Source organism: Gossypium raimondii, chromosome 1 (assembly GCF_025698545.1).
Source record: "Gossypium raimondii isolate GPD5lz chromosome 1, ASM2569854v1, whole genome shotgun sequence".
NCBI classification, from domain to species: Eukaryota; Viridiplantae; Streptophyta; class Magnoliopsida; order Malvales; family Malvaceae; genus Gossypium; species Gossypium raimondii.
The window spans coordinates 43390319-43406819 of record NC_068565.1 but is presented as its reverse complement, the minus strand read 5'-3'; the positions used below and the strand labels follow the sequence as shown (position 1 = coordinate 43406819).

Genomic DNA, 16501 nt, shown 5'->3' with positions numbered 1-16501 from the left:
ACTTGTGACATGTTTTAGTCCATATTTGAACTAGGTTATTTTAAATTTTGGTCATTTTGGGTTTAGGTCAATTTTGAATATGAAATAAATGAATCGAATTTGCAATATTAAGTTAGAATTCACAAATGTAATTATTAGAGATCAATATCTTTTTTATTTGGATAAGAAAAAATGTTTATGGGAAGCAAAATTTTGTTACCGCGTATAACAACATTGATAATGATTACAACCCAACTCAATAAGGAGAAATAAAGCAAATAAGACACTACTTATTCGCCTATATCCCAATCAACCACCAATCCATCAAGGAGTTTAAGGAATGAGTAAATTTGGTAAGGGTAGATAATTACTGTCTAACAATATTTGTTAGCAACCTAAAGGTATCTGTTGGCAATCTCCTACCTAATCAAGCAAAGACAAGACGCAATGGGTCTTTGCTTGCTTAATGGCCCAGTTCAATGCATCCAGCCAGGGTTTAGGTTGTACCAAAGCTCTATTGGATGTAAGAACATGTTGTGTAAACCGGCTGGCATTCATAAAATATATATGGTCCTTGGTTTCTGCAATGGTGCCACATAATAAGAGGCATTCGCTAGATGAGATGTAGCCCCAACTCTGCACCAACTTTGTCCACTACCATTGGAGACTTTAAACATTAAAAAAAAAAAAAAGAGTATCGTCCTCCCTAAAGAAAGCCGAAGGGTGAACAAAAGTAGGCACAAGAAGGCTAAAACACCAGCCCCATATTGTTGTTGGGTTGAGAATTTGAAACCCTGCGTCTAAGGTGAGGTCTTAAAAACGAGCGCCCATCAATGCGTCAGTGCGTGCGTGTGGCGGGCGTGTGCTAGCACGAGCATTGTGCGTGTAAAGGGTGGTGAATAGGCCGTAGGTGGGTCTACACGTGGTCCTTTGAAGTTGTCCAGGATAACTTTTTATGCTGAATTGATGTCCAATGCTTGGATAAGTTCAACATTTCAAATCCTATGCCAACTTCACCAACTTTGTCCCTTTCCGCAACCACCTTCCCGTTTATGAATTAACAATTCATTCAGCTTACCTTAATTAAGAGTGTTGTGATTCCCCAAACGCTAGTGGCAATTGGGAAGGTCACTATTGAGTGTTTGGAAATAGCTGGTTCATAAAATGAAGCAAAGTTGGGGGTGGAAAAATCTTAGCTTAAGGAGCTGTTGTGGACTCATTTGAGGCCATGAAATGGAATGAGATCTGAGAGCAATCAAAATCAATGGACACTGCATCATTAATGATTGACTGAAACCTACTTATGTGTAAGAGTTGTTTAGGATTATTTAATTATTAATTAAAATTTTGCACATTTTTATTGAATTACTAGTATTTTTATTATCTTTTTTTTTTGAAACATTGTTTTGCATTTTCCCAAGAAATGAAATTTTTACACTTATAGGAATATAGACAATATAAAATTCCTACGTAAATTTATGTTTTGATTGTACAAAAAATCATATTCTTTTTTTGTTGAAAATGTATCACTTTATTTATTATTATTTAGAAATGAAATAACATGCTATTATTAGAAGAAATGATTTAGAGGAAAACTATTTTAATATAAATTAGAAAATTATTTTAGATTAAATTTAGAAGAAAAAAAAATGTGGGAGAAATCTAGGGTTTAGAGCAAACCGATTTAACCTTCAAAGTAAAAAATAAGTAATAAAAAGGTAGGGTTTAGTCAAAAAGAAATTTCAATCCAAATATAATCTCCATTTCCAATTTTCAATTAAACCTCCTCGTTTTCTGCCAAAACTTTATCTTCAGCACAACTCTCCCACTCCCTCTGCCAAAATCTTCACCTTTTAAAGCCTTCAACTTTCCAAAGGAAGCCATGGAAAGGCTTCTTTACTCCTCTTCTCCAACTCCTTTGGAGATCTCTCGAAAGCCCTCTCCTTCTCTCTCTCGACTCGCCAGATTCGACTCTCCTACTCTCGGCTTCGTTCCTTCGCTCACTCGCCCCCAACTCAGGCGATTCATTTCTATTTCATGCAAGGCCGATAATAACCCATCTCACTTCTCTTATCCTCTATCCAATCCCAGCAATGAATTGCCTTCAATCGGTTCTCCGCGAGTCGACTCGGCAAATGGGTCAACACCCACGTCCAATTTTCTCGAGCTTGTTGCAATTAAAGCTTCTGCACAAAGAAAGGTATGGCATCTATACAAGCTTTTAATAAAACTATTGCAATTGATTTATTCCTCTTGAATTTATTGAAGAAAGAAAGAAAAGAAAAGAAATCTTTGAGGAACTTTCGGAGCTTCTTTTGGTTATTAATATCAACTTTACTTCAATTGGGCTTTAAGAATTTCAGATTTGTGTGTTTAATTATAATATTGAAAGCTTTATGCTTTAAAATTGAAGGGTTGACTTGGTCAATACTTAATTAAGGATTTCTAGTTATAGGGTGAATAGATTATGCATCCAGAAAGTAAACTATGGACATAAGGATTTTGATGCCCAATTGTTACAAAGATGGGGTCCTTTTTAAAGAAGAATGGTTGAGAGAAAGGGGCAAAATGCAATTTAGCTGAGTTAATTATGAATCACCACTCCATGTCAATTTTCTTCTACTATTGCCCTTTTTGGTTTATCATTTTCATTTGGATGCTTAACTAAACAAAGGAAATATGAAGAATTCGAAAATTATCAGGGAAATGGATTCCAAATTAGACATGACTGTTTACGCATACATTTGCAGTTTTGGACCAATCAGTTAAATAGATTAGAAAATTGGAGTGAAACTAGCTTTTGTAAGTGTATACTATTTTCACAATTTCTTGTTCATGAATTAGGTAAGTTCTGCTTTGCTGGTGTACAACAGTAGCATATGGAAGCTAAAATTTTAGTACTGTTAGTATTACACTATAGTCATTGCTAGTGGCTGAATGTGGAATCTTTTATCGTAAGTATAACCGAGGGAATTCATGCATTTGGAAATTTTGAATCATCCACTAATGATGATCAGTGTAATTCTGAGATATCGATGGATTAGAGGAAGCGTGGCATAAATTATGAATACATGTAATTTAATGTGAACATCCATGTACAAAGCATGCATCCCATGGCAGTGGGACACTTTTGTCATGCATTTTGTCACATTCAGCATGGCATTTGCAGTTTATAAGGAATAAGATTCTATGTGGAAACTGGAAGTGGTGTAGTCCTGTTTATTGACGAAGAGTACCAACAGTTTTTTTTATTCTACACATGTTTCAGGCAATCACAGCAGGGACATATATAGCACTCTCTGCCATTATCATGTTCTTAATCCAACCAATTTTTGCACCAGCAGCTTTTGCAACCTTTCAAGCTGGTGCTAAAGCCAGTGGAACTGCAGCTGCTGCAGTCGGGGGTGGAGTACTCCGTACTGAATTACTAAGTAGTGCATGGACTGGTTTCTTTGCTGGTTGCTTACATACCCTATCAGGGCCTGACCACCTAGCTGCTTTGGCTCCACTATCAATTGGCCGCACTCGAATGGAAAGTGCTGTTGTTGGAGCTCTATGGGGTTGTGGTCATGATGCTGGTCAGGTTATCTTTGGATTACTATTTTTACTTCTAAAGGATCGCCTTCACATTGAAATCATCCGGACTTGGGGTACAAGAGTGGTGGGCTTAACGTTGCTTGTTATTGGGGCAATGGGTATAAGAGAAGCTTCAGAGGTTCCTACCCCATGTGTTGCCTTAGAAAATGGTGAGTGTGATGTTAGTGTTTACGAGACACTTGAAAACCCAGCAGTCGGAAAAAAGAAGATTGGTTTTGCTACTTTTGCCACTGGGATCGTTCACGGGTTGCAGCCAGATGCGCTAATGATGGTTTTGCCAGCACTTGCTTTACCATCTCGTGTGGCCGGTGCTGCATTCCTTATCATGTTCTTGCTCGGAACTGTGGTGGCAATGGGAAGCTATACGGTGTTTATAGGCTCATGCAGTCAAGCATTAAAAGATAGGATTCCCAGAATTACTGAGAAACTTACATGGGCATCTTCTCTTGTAGCAATTGCTCTTGGAGTAGCCATTATCGTAAGCCAATTTTTCGGATTTAGTCTCTATTGATCTACCTGACCTGGCTTTCAAGATATTCAGTCCAGCTTCTATAGCATTTAGTGAGGATGTTAGAAAGAAAATTCAAATTTGTTTTCAGCAACATCTGAGCAGCATCTTTATTCCCTGTTACCTTATCTTGTTTGTTTGTAAAACCGTCCGTAAAAAAAATATCCTCCTTTTATGGTTAGAATTTAATGTTTGTTAAACCATAAGTGATTATGTTTCTCTGGTTTAATTGCTTGATGCTAGTAGTGGCCACAGTGGCATCTACTGAACGCTTTTACATGCACATGTCACAAAATTCAATATTTGGACACAGCTAAATTTAGAATTCAATCACTTGGGACTTTAGTTTCAACAAAGCTGAATGTACATATAGTCTCAAGCCAAAAGAAATTTTTAAAAAGATGGGAGAAATATGATGCAACACATTTAAGCCCTCCAGTTCCACAACGTTTGATACATCATCGATATGCACACAAACCATGTGATTCAGTTGCATCGGCAATTTCATTAAACAGAAAAAGACGGGATGCCTCGTCCCCCTGAACAAAATATTTATTTGGAATGTGATTCATCAGTGTCAACATCTATACCTTAAGATTTAAGCAGTCGATGCCAGAAACAAAACTCTGCTCTTCGAAACTCGAATCAGTTATCGCTTCTGCTTTTTTTCAGTGTCGTAAAGCACACATGCATCTGCAGCTGTCTTCATCTGAAACCACCAAATAAACTCCAGTAAGATACAAGATCACACAACAGCTACTTAGTATGATGCTTGAAGCAAACTTATGTACAGCTCAAAATGCAATGCAAGCATCCTTTTTCATGTCACATTGAATATTAAGTATTCATACATCCGTATACCAACCAATTTAGACCATCCGAAGAAACAAACAGTTACCAACCTTCAAATATCCAAATGACCATTACATCAATTTAACAGGAAATGTGGAGTTAAATCAAATTCAGGCAATTTGGATCAAGTTATGAGGCATATGTAGCTACCTGTATAATATTGATGACCTGCTTGATAGAGCATCCCAATAAGCTTATAGCAACAAGAAGAGAAAGAGGTGAACCCTGTTTCAGGGTAGTCACTACAACCTGAAATGATAAAATAAAAAGTAATCAGAAATCAAATTGCAAAGGAATCAGCAATGCAAATGGGAAAGAAAACATTATACAAGATTCCAGACTTACATCCATCAAATTTTCAGTATGTTTACTCGAGATAAGAAATAAGGCTATGTAAAGAACCTACAAAGTCAAGATAATTTGATCAAATATACAAGTACCCAAAACATGACAATGTAGATAAGATGGAAAGGGTTATAAATCTATAATTACCTCACAAGCCACACAACAATAACCCATAAACATCCGGTTCCCATAGTAAAGCTTGAAAAGCCAATTGGAGCTGTCCTTCACATCTTTATGACTAGCCTTACCAACTAGAAATGAACTGCAATTTAAATATGAAGAGTTAACGAGAAAAGAAACAAAAATATGGAATGAAATATATATTTTAAGGAAAAGTGCTACCTGTACATCTGCAGCCAGTGACTAGCAATATCTAGGGCTAGTAATGACAAGAAAACCAAGCTAGGCCTGCATTAAACGTGACGGATATATATAGCAGGTGCAAGTATATCAATTTGGCAATATAAATACAAATGAACTAATAGACTAATACTTACCTATACACTTGAGAAAGTATAACCAGTAGACAAGCAGTGCTAATCCTGAATTACAGAATCATTGAGACAACTGCGTAACTAAAATATTCTACTCTCGTTTATGGAAAAAGTACATAGTAAATATATATTATTAAGATAGCTTTAAAAGTTAATGACAGTCTCAACTAAAGAGAGATAGTTTACCTATCCGTTACCATGTCCAGGACAGCTCCAAATGTTGAAGCTGAACAATGAAGAACAAAGGAAAAGGTATATAAGATTTCGCATCTTAGAGATGCCGCTTCTACATGACATGCACTCCTTTCAACATCCCCCGGAGAATTACGATTTTAGCAATTAAATTCCTCTATGTGCTATATTTCACCCTAAAACTGGTATGTAAATGCATACATTCCACGTTTACATTATTGCTTGGACTACTTTCGTAACTTTGAAGATAAAAAAAAACTGTACAAATCATACCTTGGTTGAATTTGCGAGCACACCAACCATCCACAGCATCACAAACAAAGCTGCAATCCCAAATTTAATCAAGTTCAAGACCACCAATTTATCATTCCGAAAAGCTGACAAAGCTTCCTATCTTAGATGCAAATCTCACCTTAGAAAATACAGAGCAGCAAAAAGTCTTTTGCTGGAAAAGCATATAGCAAAAGCATAGCAATTCAACAGAATTCTTATATACCCTACAATCAAAATTTGAAAACGCATAAAACTCAAAGAACCCAAAATGGAATTATTCATGGATAACTACAAAGAGCTTTCAAACTCAAAACCCATTAAGAACCCAAAAGTTGAGAACAGGAACTAACCAATAATATTGGGAATGTAAAGGTAAACAGACATTCGGCTTGGTCTGGGTTTAGACTTGTTGTTGGGCATTGAAACTTATCTATAAGAATCAAACCTGCAAGAAAACAATAGGTTAAAAGAAATTGAGAGCAATAATGAGCTTAAAATAAGAAGAAATTGGATCTGGGTACGACCTGGAAAAGCCAAAAGATGAAGTTTTAATAGGTGGAGCGTGGATTTCTATGAAGAAAATGCACATCTGAGAACTATTAAAGCCCTTACCTTTGCGGGAAAAGCTTTTGTCGAATATAAATTTTCCACCACCTTCGAACTGATTCCTTGCTTAAAGATTTTGATTTTGTTTAATCACAAATGGGAAAACAATCATATTTAACTTGCTTGGAGAATAATTATGATACCAAGCTCTATCATCTTTGTAACTTACAAAAGACGGGTTCTTGGACTTTCTTTCGTATCTGGCTCACTAGGGTAAAGATTATTCTTTTTGAGTAAATTACCCAAATAATCCTTAATTTATTCATTTTTATTAGATAACGAGACAACCTGACAAATCTAGCAATTAATTGTTGTAAAGTTGGCTACAATTTTATAATAATCACCTTCAACCGAATCACCAATGTAATTAAATATTACAAAATTTCTTTTCTTAATTATAATAAGTTATATCATTTTAAAGTAATTTAATCCTTTTAAAGAAGTTATCAACTGAGTTAGATATTACGGAAATGTTCTTTCACAATTTAAAAATATTATTTTAAGGTAATTTAATCTTTTAAAAGTCATCAACTCAGTTAGGATATTATTTCAGAGTAATTTAGTCTTTTCTTAAAAGAAAAAAGAAAATAAGAATATATACAATGATATTTGAACTTGCATCAATTGGATTAGTAAAATTTTAAATTTATCACTCAACAAAACTTCATTTTAATGCATTTTATACATTTTTAATGTAATATGCACAATTTAAGCTTCTATTAAGTGTTCTACTGAGCTAATGTCACCATCAATTAGAAGTGAGCAAAACTCAATTCGATTAAAAAAAATTGAATTTTGAGTTTATCAAATCAAGTTATTCGAGTCAATTCGAATAAGTAATTCGAGTTTCAGGTTTGAATCGAGTTGAATTTTACAATTCGAATAATCAAATAACAAATTGATGTAAATACTCCTTTGGTCCCTATCAATTTTGAAAAAGAGCAAATGGGTCTCTCTCAACAAAAATTTCAAAAAAAATCAAAATAATTGTTAAAATTCAAAATATTTATAAAAATTTCAAAATTTATATTTTAAAAAATTATAATAATTTAAAAAAATTATAAATAATATATAAAGAAAGTTAAAATTTTAAAACTTTTCAAACTAATAAATTAATTAATGATTCAAGTTTATACTAAAAATATCTTAGTTTTTACTATTTTGCTTTGAAAAAGCTTTAAAGTATATATGATTTCAAATTTATGTACTCCAATATGGAATTAGTTATACCATAATAATATTTTAATTTGACATGTTTAATTTTTTAATTTAACTCAAACAATTTCACTCGATTCGATTCGACACGAATTTCATTTCACTCGATTCGATTCAATAAAATTTTAAATCGAGTTAGAATGATAAAATAAGATTCGTCAACTCAATTAACACAAAATTTTTCATTCGATTTGATCAAACGCTCACCCCTACCCTCAACTAGGTCACTAACTCAATTAGAGATATTATGGAAGCATCTTTCCATAATTAAAATAAATTATATTATTCAAGTCGTAATTAAAATAAGTTATTTAGTCTTTTTATTGAAAAAAAACAAATAAAATGCATATGATGGATTTGAACACATACCAATTGAAATTAATAAAATCTTAAATTTACCATTCAACCAAAACTTCATTTTAATATATTGTATACATTTTATTGTAATATGCACAATTTATTATCTTCATCAATTGTATATGCTAATTGAGTTGGTGTCACAAGTTAACATTAGCTCATAATTGATAATAAGTCAAAACCATGATAAATAATTGTAGTACATTTAGTATTATTTATTTGATGTATTTATGTGTTTAATTTTCATTTTACTCATAATTTAATATATATTTTTATTTTAATATTGTACATATTTCATGTGTTATTATAATTAATTAGTTTCAAACCATTAGTTTCATTGTTTATTGTATGTTTTTTTAAATAAAATTTATGTTCTAAAATTGTGATTTCCACGAATACACGTGTGATAAAATTTCTAGTCTCAAATAATTATCATTTAATTAAATAATAATAATTACTTCACAATGATAATTGAATACAAATATCATGAGTTTAAATTTATTATTTTATAATTGTTTGGTTATTATCATTTTTATATTATTATAATTATAATTTTTATTTATTAATATTATTCAAAAAAGAAAAGAAAAGAATAAAGAGTAAAAAATGAAAATGAAATTATGTTTTCATAATAGAAGACCTCCTTGTACTTACCAATCATAGAACTGTTGTCTACACTATTGTAAAGATGAAGAGTAGAGAAAAGACTCTCCATTGGTGATCTTTGTTTATTTGAATGTATATATATTAATGGGTTTGATGTTGTGTCAATCGCAAGATATAAAATTTGAATTCTACATAGGAAAGAAAGGATTTCCTAATGGGGTTTATATGGATCTAGGCTCTCCAATCTCAATAGCTAGCTTTTGGGATATGGTTCTCTAAAGGTTCATATAAATTGGTATCACAGCCAACCATCATGTTTCTTAGTTGCAATTGTGCGACGTGAGTGGTGGTGCCGACATTGCATTGTTTGCCCAGAACTAGATTAAGCTAGTGCATAGCTAGCCCGCGTGGGCATCGAGGTTGCAGAGTGTAGTGGATTGTTATGTACCAACTACGAAGTACGAGACTTGGATCCCACATAGGAAAGTAAGAGATTTCCTAATGGGGTTTATATAGACCTAGACTCTCCAACCTAGGCTTTTCTATATGAATAATTCAAAAAAAATTAATTAATTACGAAAATGGGTTAGGAGAAAATTTATTTATGAAAATGGGTAATTTTTAACAGTGCCCAACGATGCTGCCACTATGTTAGGGGGCACCAGCCTACTTTTTCTTCAAATTATGTTTTAATCATTACATTTAAAAAATATTTTTTTAGTAGTGTTGTGTAACACCCCGAAAATCGTTATGTTATAAAGGTAATATTAAGTGAGAATTGGGTGCCATTGATTTCCTGATAAAGTAAAATAAGAAAATGAAAGTGACAAAAGAGAAGGTTGAGGAGTATCAAAGAAAGTTGAATTGAGAAGTATGTTGTGGTATACTAAATTAAAGTAAGAACCAAATTGTAAAGATGTAAAAAATTTTGAGGTGCAAGTATAATTATCTAAAATTTTAAGGGTTGAAGCATAAATATGATAAAATTAAAGGACAAAAGTGAAAACAATCCAATTTCTTATTACATGAATTTGGTGTGCAAGGACCAAATTGAAAAGTATAGAAATATGATGGATTAAATTATAATTTTACCAAATTAAGTAAGAATTCAAAGATGGAATTTAGAAGAAACATGAAGGGTAAAATAGTCATTACCCAAATTAGATAATTATATGGTGTAATAATTAAGGATGAAAAGTGTTGAAACATGATTGGTTGAATATTTTATTATTATTTCATTATAATATATTTATTAATATTTTATTTAATTAAAATTAATATAAAAGAAAGAAAGATGAAGAAAGTTCTTCATCTATCACCAAAGCTTCCAGCGTCCATGAAAAAGAGAAGAAATAAAGTTTTGATTTCTTTACAATTTTGTCCTTTCATTAAAAATTCATTATTTTTACTTAGAAATCAAAGGAATTTTCATAATCACCAAGAGAAAAAATGATAAGGAGACTATGGAGAATAAGGTTAGTTTAGCAATGCTTCTAAGAAGCAATTTTGGGACAAAAAACACTTTTGAGATAAAAATATTCTTAGATAAGACACTTTTGAGAGAAAAAATACTTTTCAAATGCTAAAAATTGGCAAAACGCAGAAGCAAAAAAATTTAGCTTTTGTTGCAACCAAAATCACATTTGGGTGCCGAATTACTTTTTCACCTTCATTTAAACACACCAACAGTATTTTTTATTACTCCATACCAACCAAAATCACTTTTTCTTTGGTTCTTTCAACTTTTGCATCAATTCTTTGAACTACTTTCCCTTCTTTCATTTTATTTGAATAGAAGTCTGATTTATAAAGTAGTAGTGGAAGAGGACTTGCCATTTATCTTCAAAGATATATATCTTTTGATCTTTTTTCCTTCAAGGTATGGTTTTTTTTTTAATTTTCTTTTTCCTTTTCTACTTTCCCGTGAAAGGTAAATGGCTTTGGTTTTCATCTAAAAATGGGTTTTGTTTGGTCTCCTTCTATTCACTTTGTTGTTCTTAACTCTTGACAAGTTATATAGGATTTGCATTTATGTTCATTGGTAGTGTAATGTACAATAATTTGTTGATGATTCCCTGACAAATTCCTCGTCAAATACTTGACTTTACTACTGATTTCAATCTATAAATGAATATAAGTAGTGATTTTACCTCAACTATTTGAGAATTCCCTATCAAATTTCTATGGTTTTCTTGTTTGTTCCACTGGCTGAAGAAGCACGTCCACCAAAAACACGAGCCCAACTAACTGTCACTTGTATGTTTTTAAATATATGTCCATATATATAATGTTTAACTTGTCAAATACTTATCTAAAATATTTGTGGAAAGTATTGTCGTATGCAGGGCATGGTTGATATATACAAACTACATTAAAGATTATTTATTTATATTTTAAGAAATTTTTGTAATATTGATTTTCAATTTTCTATATGTGATCATATATATTTATATAATAGATGAAAAATACTTCGATCGTTGAAGTTAGTAGTGAAAAGGTCAAAACAATATGGGATAAGAGATTGACGGAAATATTTAGTGATCTTTGTATTAAAGAGATATTCAAAGGCAATATAGACCTGTACACATTTCACTAAAAAAAGGGATGGCTGAAAATAATGGCCAACTTCGAGAATGAAAAAGGCAAGGCTTATTCACAAAGATAATTTAAAAATAGGTGGGATGCCTTAAAAAAAGAAGGAATGGCTTGGAAAAAGCTTAAAGGCGAAGATATTGGTCTAGGGTAGAATCCTATAACAGGAACCATTGATGCATCAGATGATTGTGGGAGAGTAGGTTAAAAGTATATTAATAATTCTTACCATTTTTTACTTTTTTTCTTGTAACGACTCAAAAGTCAATGGTGTCGAAAAAGATGATTTTGAGACCCCATTTATGTAAAATAGATTTGTAAATATTTTTATTCAATATTTACGGATTTATATAGTAGGAGAATTGAATTTTGGATAGGTTATTTTATCAAATAAATGATTAATTAAGTTGTAGGGATTAAATTGTAAAAATGGTAAAAATTTAATCGCTAGAGAAATTTTAATTCGAACTTAAAGTAGGGCCTAACGTGGCAAGTTTTCCACTATATGAATGTTAGTAGACGGTGGAAAATGATGTTAAAAATTAATAAGGTTAATTTGGTAATTTAATATTTAGTTATAAAATGAAATATAGATAAAAATAAAACAAAAGGTGCATGGAAAGAGAACACTCATCTCTTCTTCCATGCAAATCGAAATTAACAAGTTGAGGAGGAAGAAGAATTTACCTTAGGGTCTTAAAATTCAAAGCTTCAAGTGGTTAGTCCAATTTAGACCTTTCATTGTAATTTTTATATTTTTGAAATCCTTAGAGCTCAATCTAGCTAACCCATGTGATATTTTTCAAAACTATTAAAGTTTTAGAATGATTCCATGGATGAATCTTTGAAGTTTTAGGTATTAGATGGATAGATTTTAAGCTTAGGAGTGAAAATGACTAAATTGTAGTGTTGTACAACAGGGACTAAAATGCATATATTTTAGAATTTGTGGAAAAAATGAGAAATAGAAGGTCTAAAAAGGACTATAGTGGAATCAATTTGAAAATTTGGGCTCTGAATTGAAATTATGTTAGTCTCGGTTTTAAGGACGAAATTAAATAAATGTCAAAATATGTAAGACTTTACGATTGATTGTAAATTGAGTTGGAAAAATAATTTTGCGCTTTTTCGTATTAATTTTCATAGCTAAAGTTGATGTGGGTGCACTAAAAGGAATAGGGAAGATGAAAATCGATGACAAGTAGTTTTAATTTCAGTAAGTGTTTCTATGGTTTAATACTTATTAAATTTTCGTATTTTTATGACATTATAGATTGTATATTGCTATGATTAATTGTTTGGTGATGAAAGAAACGATTTGGGATGTTTACAATTGATTATCAAGACACAAACTAAAATGAATTGATGCATGATTATGAAGTCGGATTATTTTGCCATTGAGTATGATTGGATTGAAGCGTTGAGAATATAAAAACCAGGTTATGAAGAGGTATTGACTTGAGCCATAAGATAAGCGATGAAAGCGATCAACATATCAGTAGACAAGACTTGACTAAGCCATCATCGTTGAGCAACCCAGGTTGGCAAGTCATCGTTTCTAGGCAATCCAGGATGACATAAATGAGTTAAAATATCATCATTATCTGGCAATTCGGGGTGGTATGCCATCATCACCAGGAAACTCGGGGTGACATAAATGAGTTATGAAACCATCGTTGCTAGGCAATCTAGGGTGATAAGTCATCGTTGCCGTAACCCAGGATGGTAGTCATCATTGTCGGATAATCCGGAATGACATCAAGAAGTGAACAAAGATGGATTTACAAGTTCAAAAATCACAATAGAAGTAGACTACAAAATGATGTTTGAGGATATGGAAATGAAAAAGGAAAAATGTTGGTGATTAAAATCATCTTGAAACCTAATGGCATAGAACATTTTTGTTAATCTAAATGTTATAGATTGAATGGTTTTTAATATACAACTCTAATATATAAGAGATAAAGCATTATTTACTTATTGTGAGGTTTTACTTTTTGCGCACAGGTTAGGTGGAAACACGAAAATTTATGTGTTTTTACATGCTCTTTTTAACTTAAAATTATACTATTTCGGTTAAATTCTTGTCGAAAAATAATTAAATATTATAAAATAATTAAATTATGTTAAAATATGAAAATGATGAATTTTAATTAATTTTATAGTTAATTGTGATTAATTTTTACTATTTTCGACAGATTCGCACAAATGGCGAAAATTGGCTCGGCAGACAACGCTCAAAGAATAAAACCGAAAAGCAATTTGAAGCATCGAGGAAAATTTATTTCCAGCCTAAGATGGTCCAAAAATGTGTGTTAATTCATAATATAATTAGTTTTAATTTATTCCCAATTTAATTTTGGTTAAATAAATTATTATTAATTAATTATGGAAAAAAGAGTTCAGTTGAACCGCATTGGTTAAACCGAATCTAGTGAACCGAACCAGCCACCAATTGGGCTACCCAGAACCATCCATAAGCTGAACCAAATCAGCATTTTAGCTGACTAAATAAGCTTGCAAATAAGTCCTTGAAGAACTTTCAACCTTGCATTCAAACCCTTCCAAAAAATGTGGCTTTATGAATTTGCTCCAGGCTATTTTTAGCAAAGTTGATGGAATTTTCCATGTGTGTGGCCAGCCAAGGGGGGTCTCTTTGGCTGATGAAATTTTATATTTTTAGCAAACACAATCAGCTATAAAAGCCACCCATTGCTGATCATCCAGATCATCCCTCACACTCTCATTCTCTCTTCTCCTCTCTCACTTTCTCTCAACTTTTCCTTCCTATTTTCCCTTTTGTTCAAGTGCCAATTTCTTCTCTTGGGTAAGAGGTCCTCATCAGCCATTTTTGAGCATCAATTAAAGTGTTCATAATCCACCTTGATAGCCGAGGACAACAGAGAATGAAGAACAGAGAAATCAGTCAAGCCACGGAGAAACACCGGATTTGCTTCTTGTTCCCTATCTCTTTAAATTTCGTTGTTGTTTTGACAAACATGTTTATGAATATCTATGCTATTTAAATGGTTATTTTAATCAATCTAGCTTGAATTTAATTCGTGTTGGGTTGATTATATTTCGCCTACTTGAATTATTGAAATTGTGTTTGGGCTGTTATAGGCATCGATAAGATGCTTGATTAAGTTAGCTAATGAATTAATTATTATTTTTAGATAACTAATGAATTAATTTTTAGATAACTAATGAATTAATTATTAAATCGTATTGAAATTGTAATTAATCGACACAATACTTGATCAGTGCATGTTTATTCTTCTAAGGTAGCTGAAGTTAATTTAGCATTGTATTTGGTAATACATATGCCTTGCATAACTTGTAAGATTATTGTGATAAAACTATTTCAAGGTAGAAATACTATGTTACCTCACTTGATCTTTTATATGCATGTGAAGATTGATTAATCGCTTGAATTAACATTGAAAATGTTCAAGAGATTGATTAATTTAATAAGTATGCATGAGCGATAGTTAGCAAATTACCAAGTTACCGTGAATTAGTTCAGTAGCAGATAAACATAAGTTTAATAATTCTAAGTTAAAAGAATGTAATTAATCCAACACAATTATATCATCTTAATTAAAACTTATTTGAAATTGTGCGTTAGAACCTTTTTATTTTTAAATTTTTTTCTTTTTACTTAGTTTTTGACCCTTAGTTTTTAATCATCTTTAAACCAAAATATTTTACATCACCAAAGTGTTTTAACATTAATTTCATAAATATTCCTTTTTACAATCCATGTGGGTACGATAACTCGACATTTACTTGTCACTTTATTACTTGTTACGATTGTGTACACTTGCACATTTTCGTCGTTCCATGTTTTTGGCGCCATTGTCGGGGACTGTTTTAAAAAAAACCATTATTTGTGAATCTGTTTTTACATTTTGGTTTATTTATTTTCCTGTTTAAATCTTTACTTACTTAATCTTTCTGTGATTATTTCAGGTGTTTATGAGTATTGACCAGATTATCGACTTACTCCCTGTGGACCCTGGAATAGAACGAACCTTTAAACAGTGAAGAAGACAAGCGAACCAGAGAAGGACCGAAGAGATAAACTTTGAGAATATGAATCAAGGAAACGGAGCAAACCTTGCTCAGAATCCTATCCTTATTGCTGATGATAGGGATAGAGCTTTACGACAATATGCCATGCCAGTATTTAACAATCTTAATCCAGGTATTAGGAGACTCGAAATTGAGACACAACAATTCGAGCTGAAGCCAATCGTGTTCCAAATATTGCAAACTGTGGGCCAATTCAGTGGAATGCCTACTGAAGAACCTCATATTCACTTAAGACTACTTTTGGAAGTGAGCAATTCCTTCAAGTTAGCCGGAGTACCCGAAGATGCATTACAACTGAAGCTGTTCCCATATTCGTTAAGGGACAGAGCTCGTGCTTGGTTGAACTCATTACCACCGAACTCCATTTCTACATGGCAAGAGTTAGCCGAGAGATTCCTCATGAAGTGTTTCCCGCCGAGCAAGAATGCCAAGTTGAGGATTGAAATCACTACCTTCTAACAAATGGATGATGAGTCCCTGTATGAGGCATGGGAAATGTACGAAGAGTTATTATGAAAGTGCCCTCATCATGGAATCCCATATTGCATTCAACTTGAGACATTCTATAATGGTTTCAACGCTCACACGAGGATGGTAGTGGACGCCTCTGCTAATGGTGCTCTCCTTTCTAAGGCTTATAATGAGGCATACGAAATTATTGAGAGTATTGCCAGCAACAATTATCAATGGCAAACCAATCGAGTAGCGTCAAGAAGACGAGTCACTGGAATACATGAAGTGGACGCTCTCACTTCACTCAAATCTCAGGTATCTTCAATATCCTCAATGC

At 32.4% G+C, this 16501-nt stretch overlaps 2 protein-coding genes and 1 non-coding gene across 4 annotated transcripts; 1 reads left to right on the top strand and 2 right to left on the bottom strand.

Moving 5' to 3' along the window:
• The first annotated feature begins 1728 nt into the window (after window positions 1–1728).
• LOC105785922 (chloroplast protein FOR GROWTH AND FERTILITY 2) lies at window positions 1729–4290 on the top strand. The gene is made up of 2 exons (XM_012612125.2): window positions 1729–2179; window positions 3248–4290. Exons 1-2 carry the CDS (start codon window positions 1862–1864, stop codon window positions 4085–4087), a joined length of 1158 nt encoding a protein of 385 aa, XP_012467579.1. The 5' UTR covers window positions 1729–1861; the 3' UTR covers window positions 4088–4290.
• Window positions 4291–4402: 112 nt separating this feature from the next.
• LOC105785923 (probable CDP-diacylglycerol--inositol 3-phosphatidyltransferase 2) lies at window positions 4403–7063 on the bottom strand. Of its 2 annotated transcripts, none has more exons than XM_012612127.2 (11): window positions 6765–7063; window positions 6591–6685; window positions 6380–6464; window positions 6241–6290; window positions 5962–6001; window positions 5779–5823; window positions 5624–5689; window positions 5429–5543; window positions 5282–5338; window positions 5087–5185; window positions 4403–4793 (listed from the first exon to the last, which is right to left on the bottom strand). In XM_012612127.2, exons 2-11 carry the CDS (start codon window positions 6658–6660, stop codon window positions 4734–4736), a joined length of 687 nt encoding a protein of 228 aa, XP_012467581.1. In that variant the 5' UTR covers window positions 6661–6685; window positions 6765–7063; the 3' UTR covers window positions 4403–4733. The 2 variants fall into 2 exon arrangements, with proteins under 2 accessions (XP_012467581.1, XP_012467580.1); XM_012612126.2 differs by having other exon boundaries at window positions 6853–7062.
• Window positions 7064–16140: 9077 nt separating this feature from the next.
• Window positions 16141–16247, bottom strand: LOC128032688 (small nucleolar RNA R71). The gene has a single exon (XR_008188956.1). It is a non-coding gene; the product is annotated as a small nucleolar RNA R71 (small nucleolar RNA).
• Window positions 16248–16501: the final 254 nt, after the last annotated feature.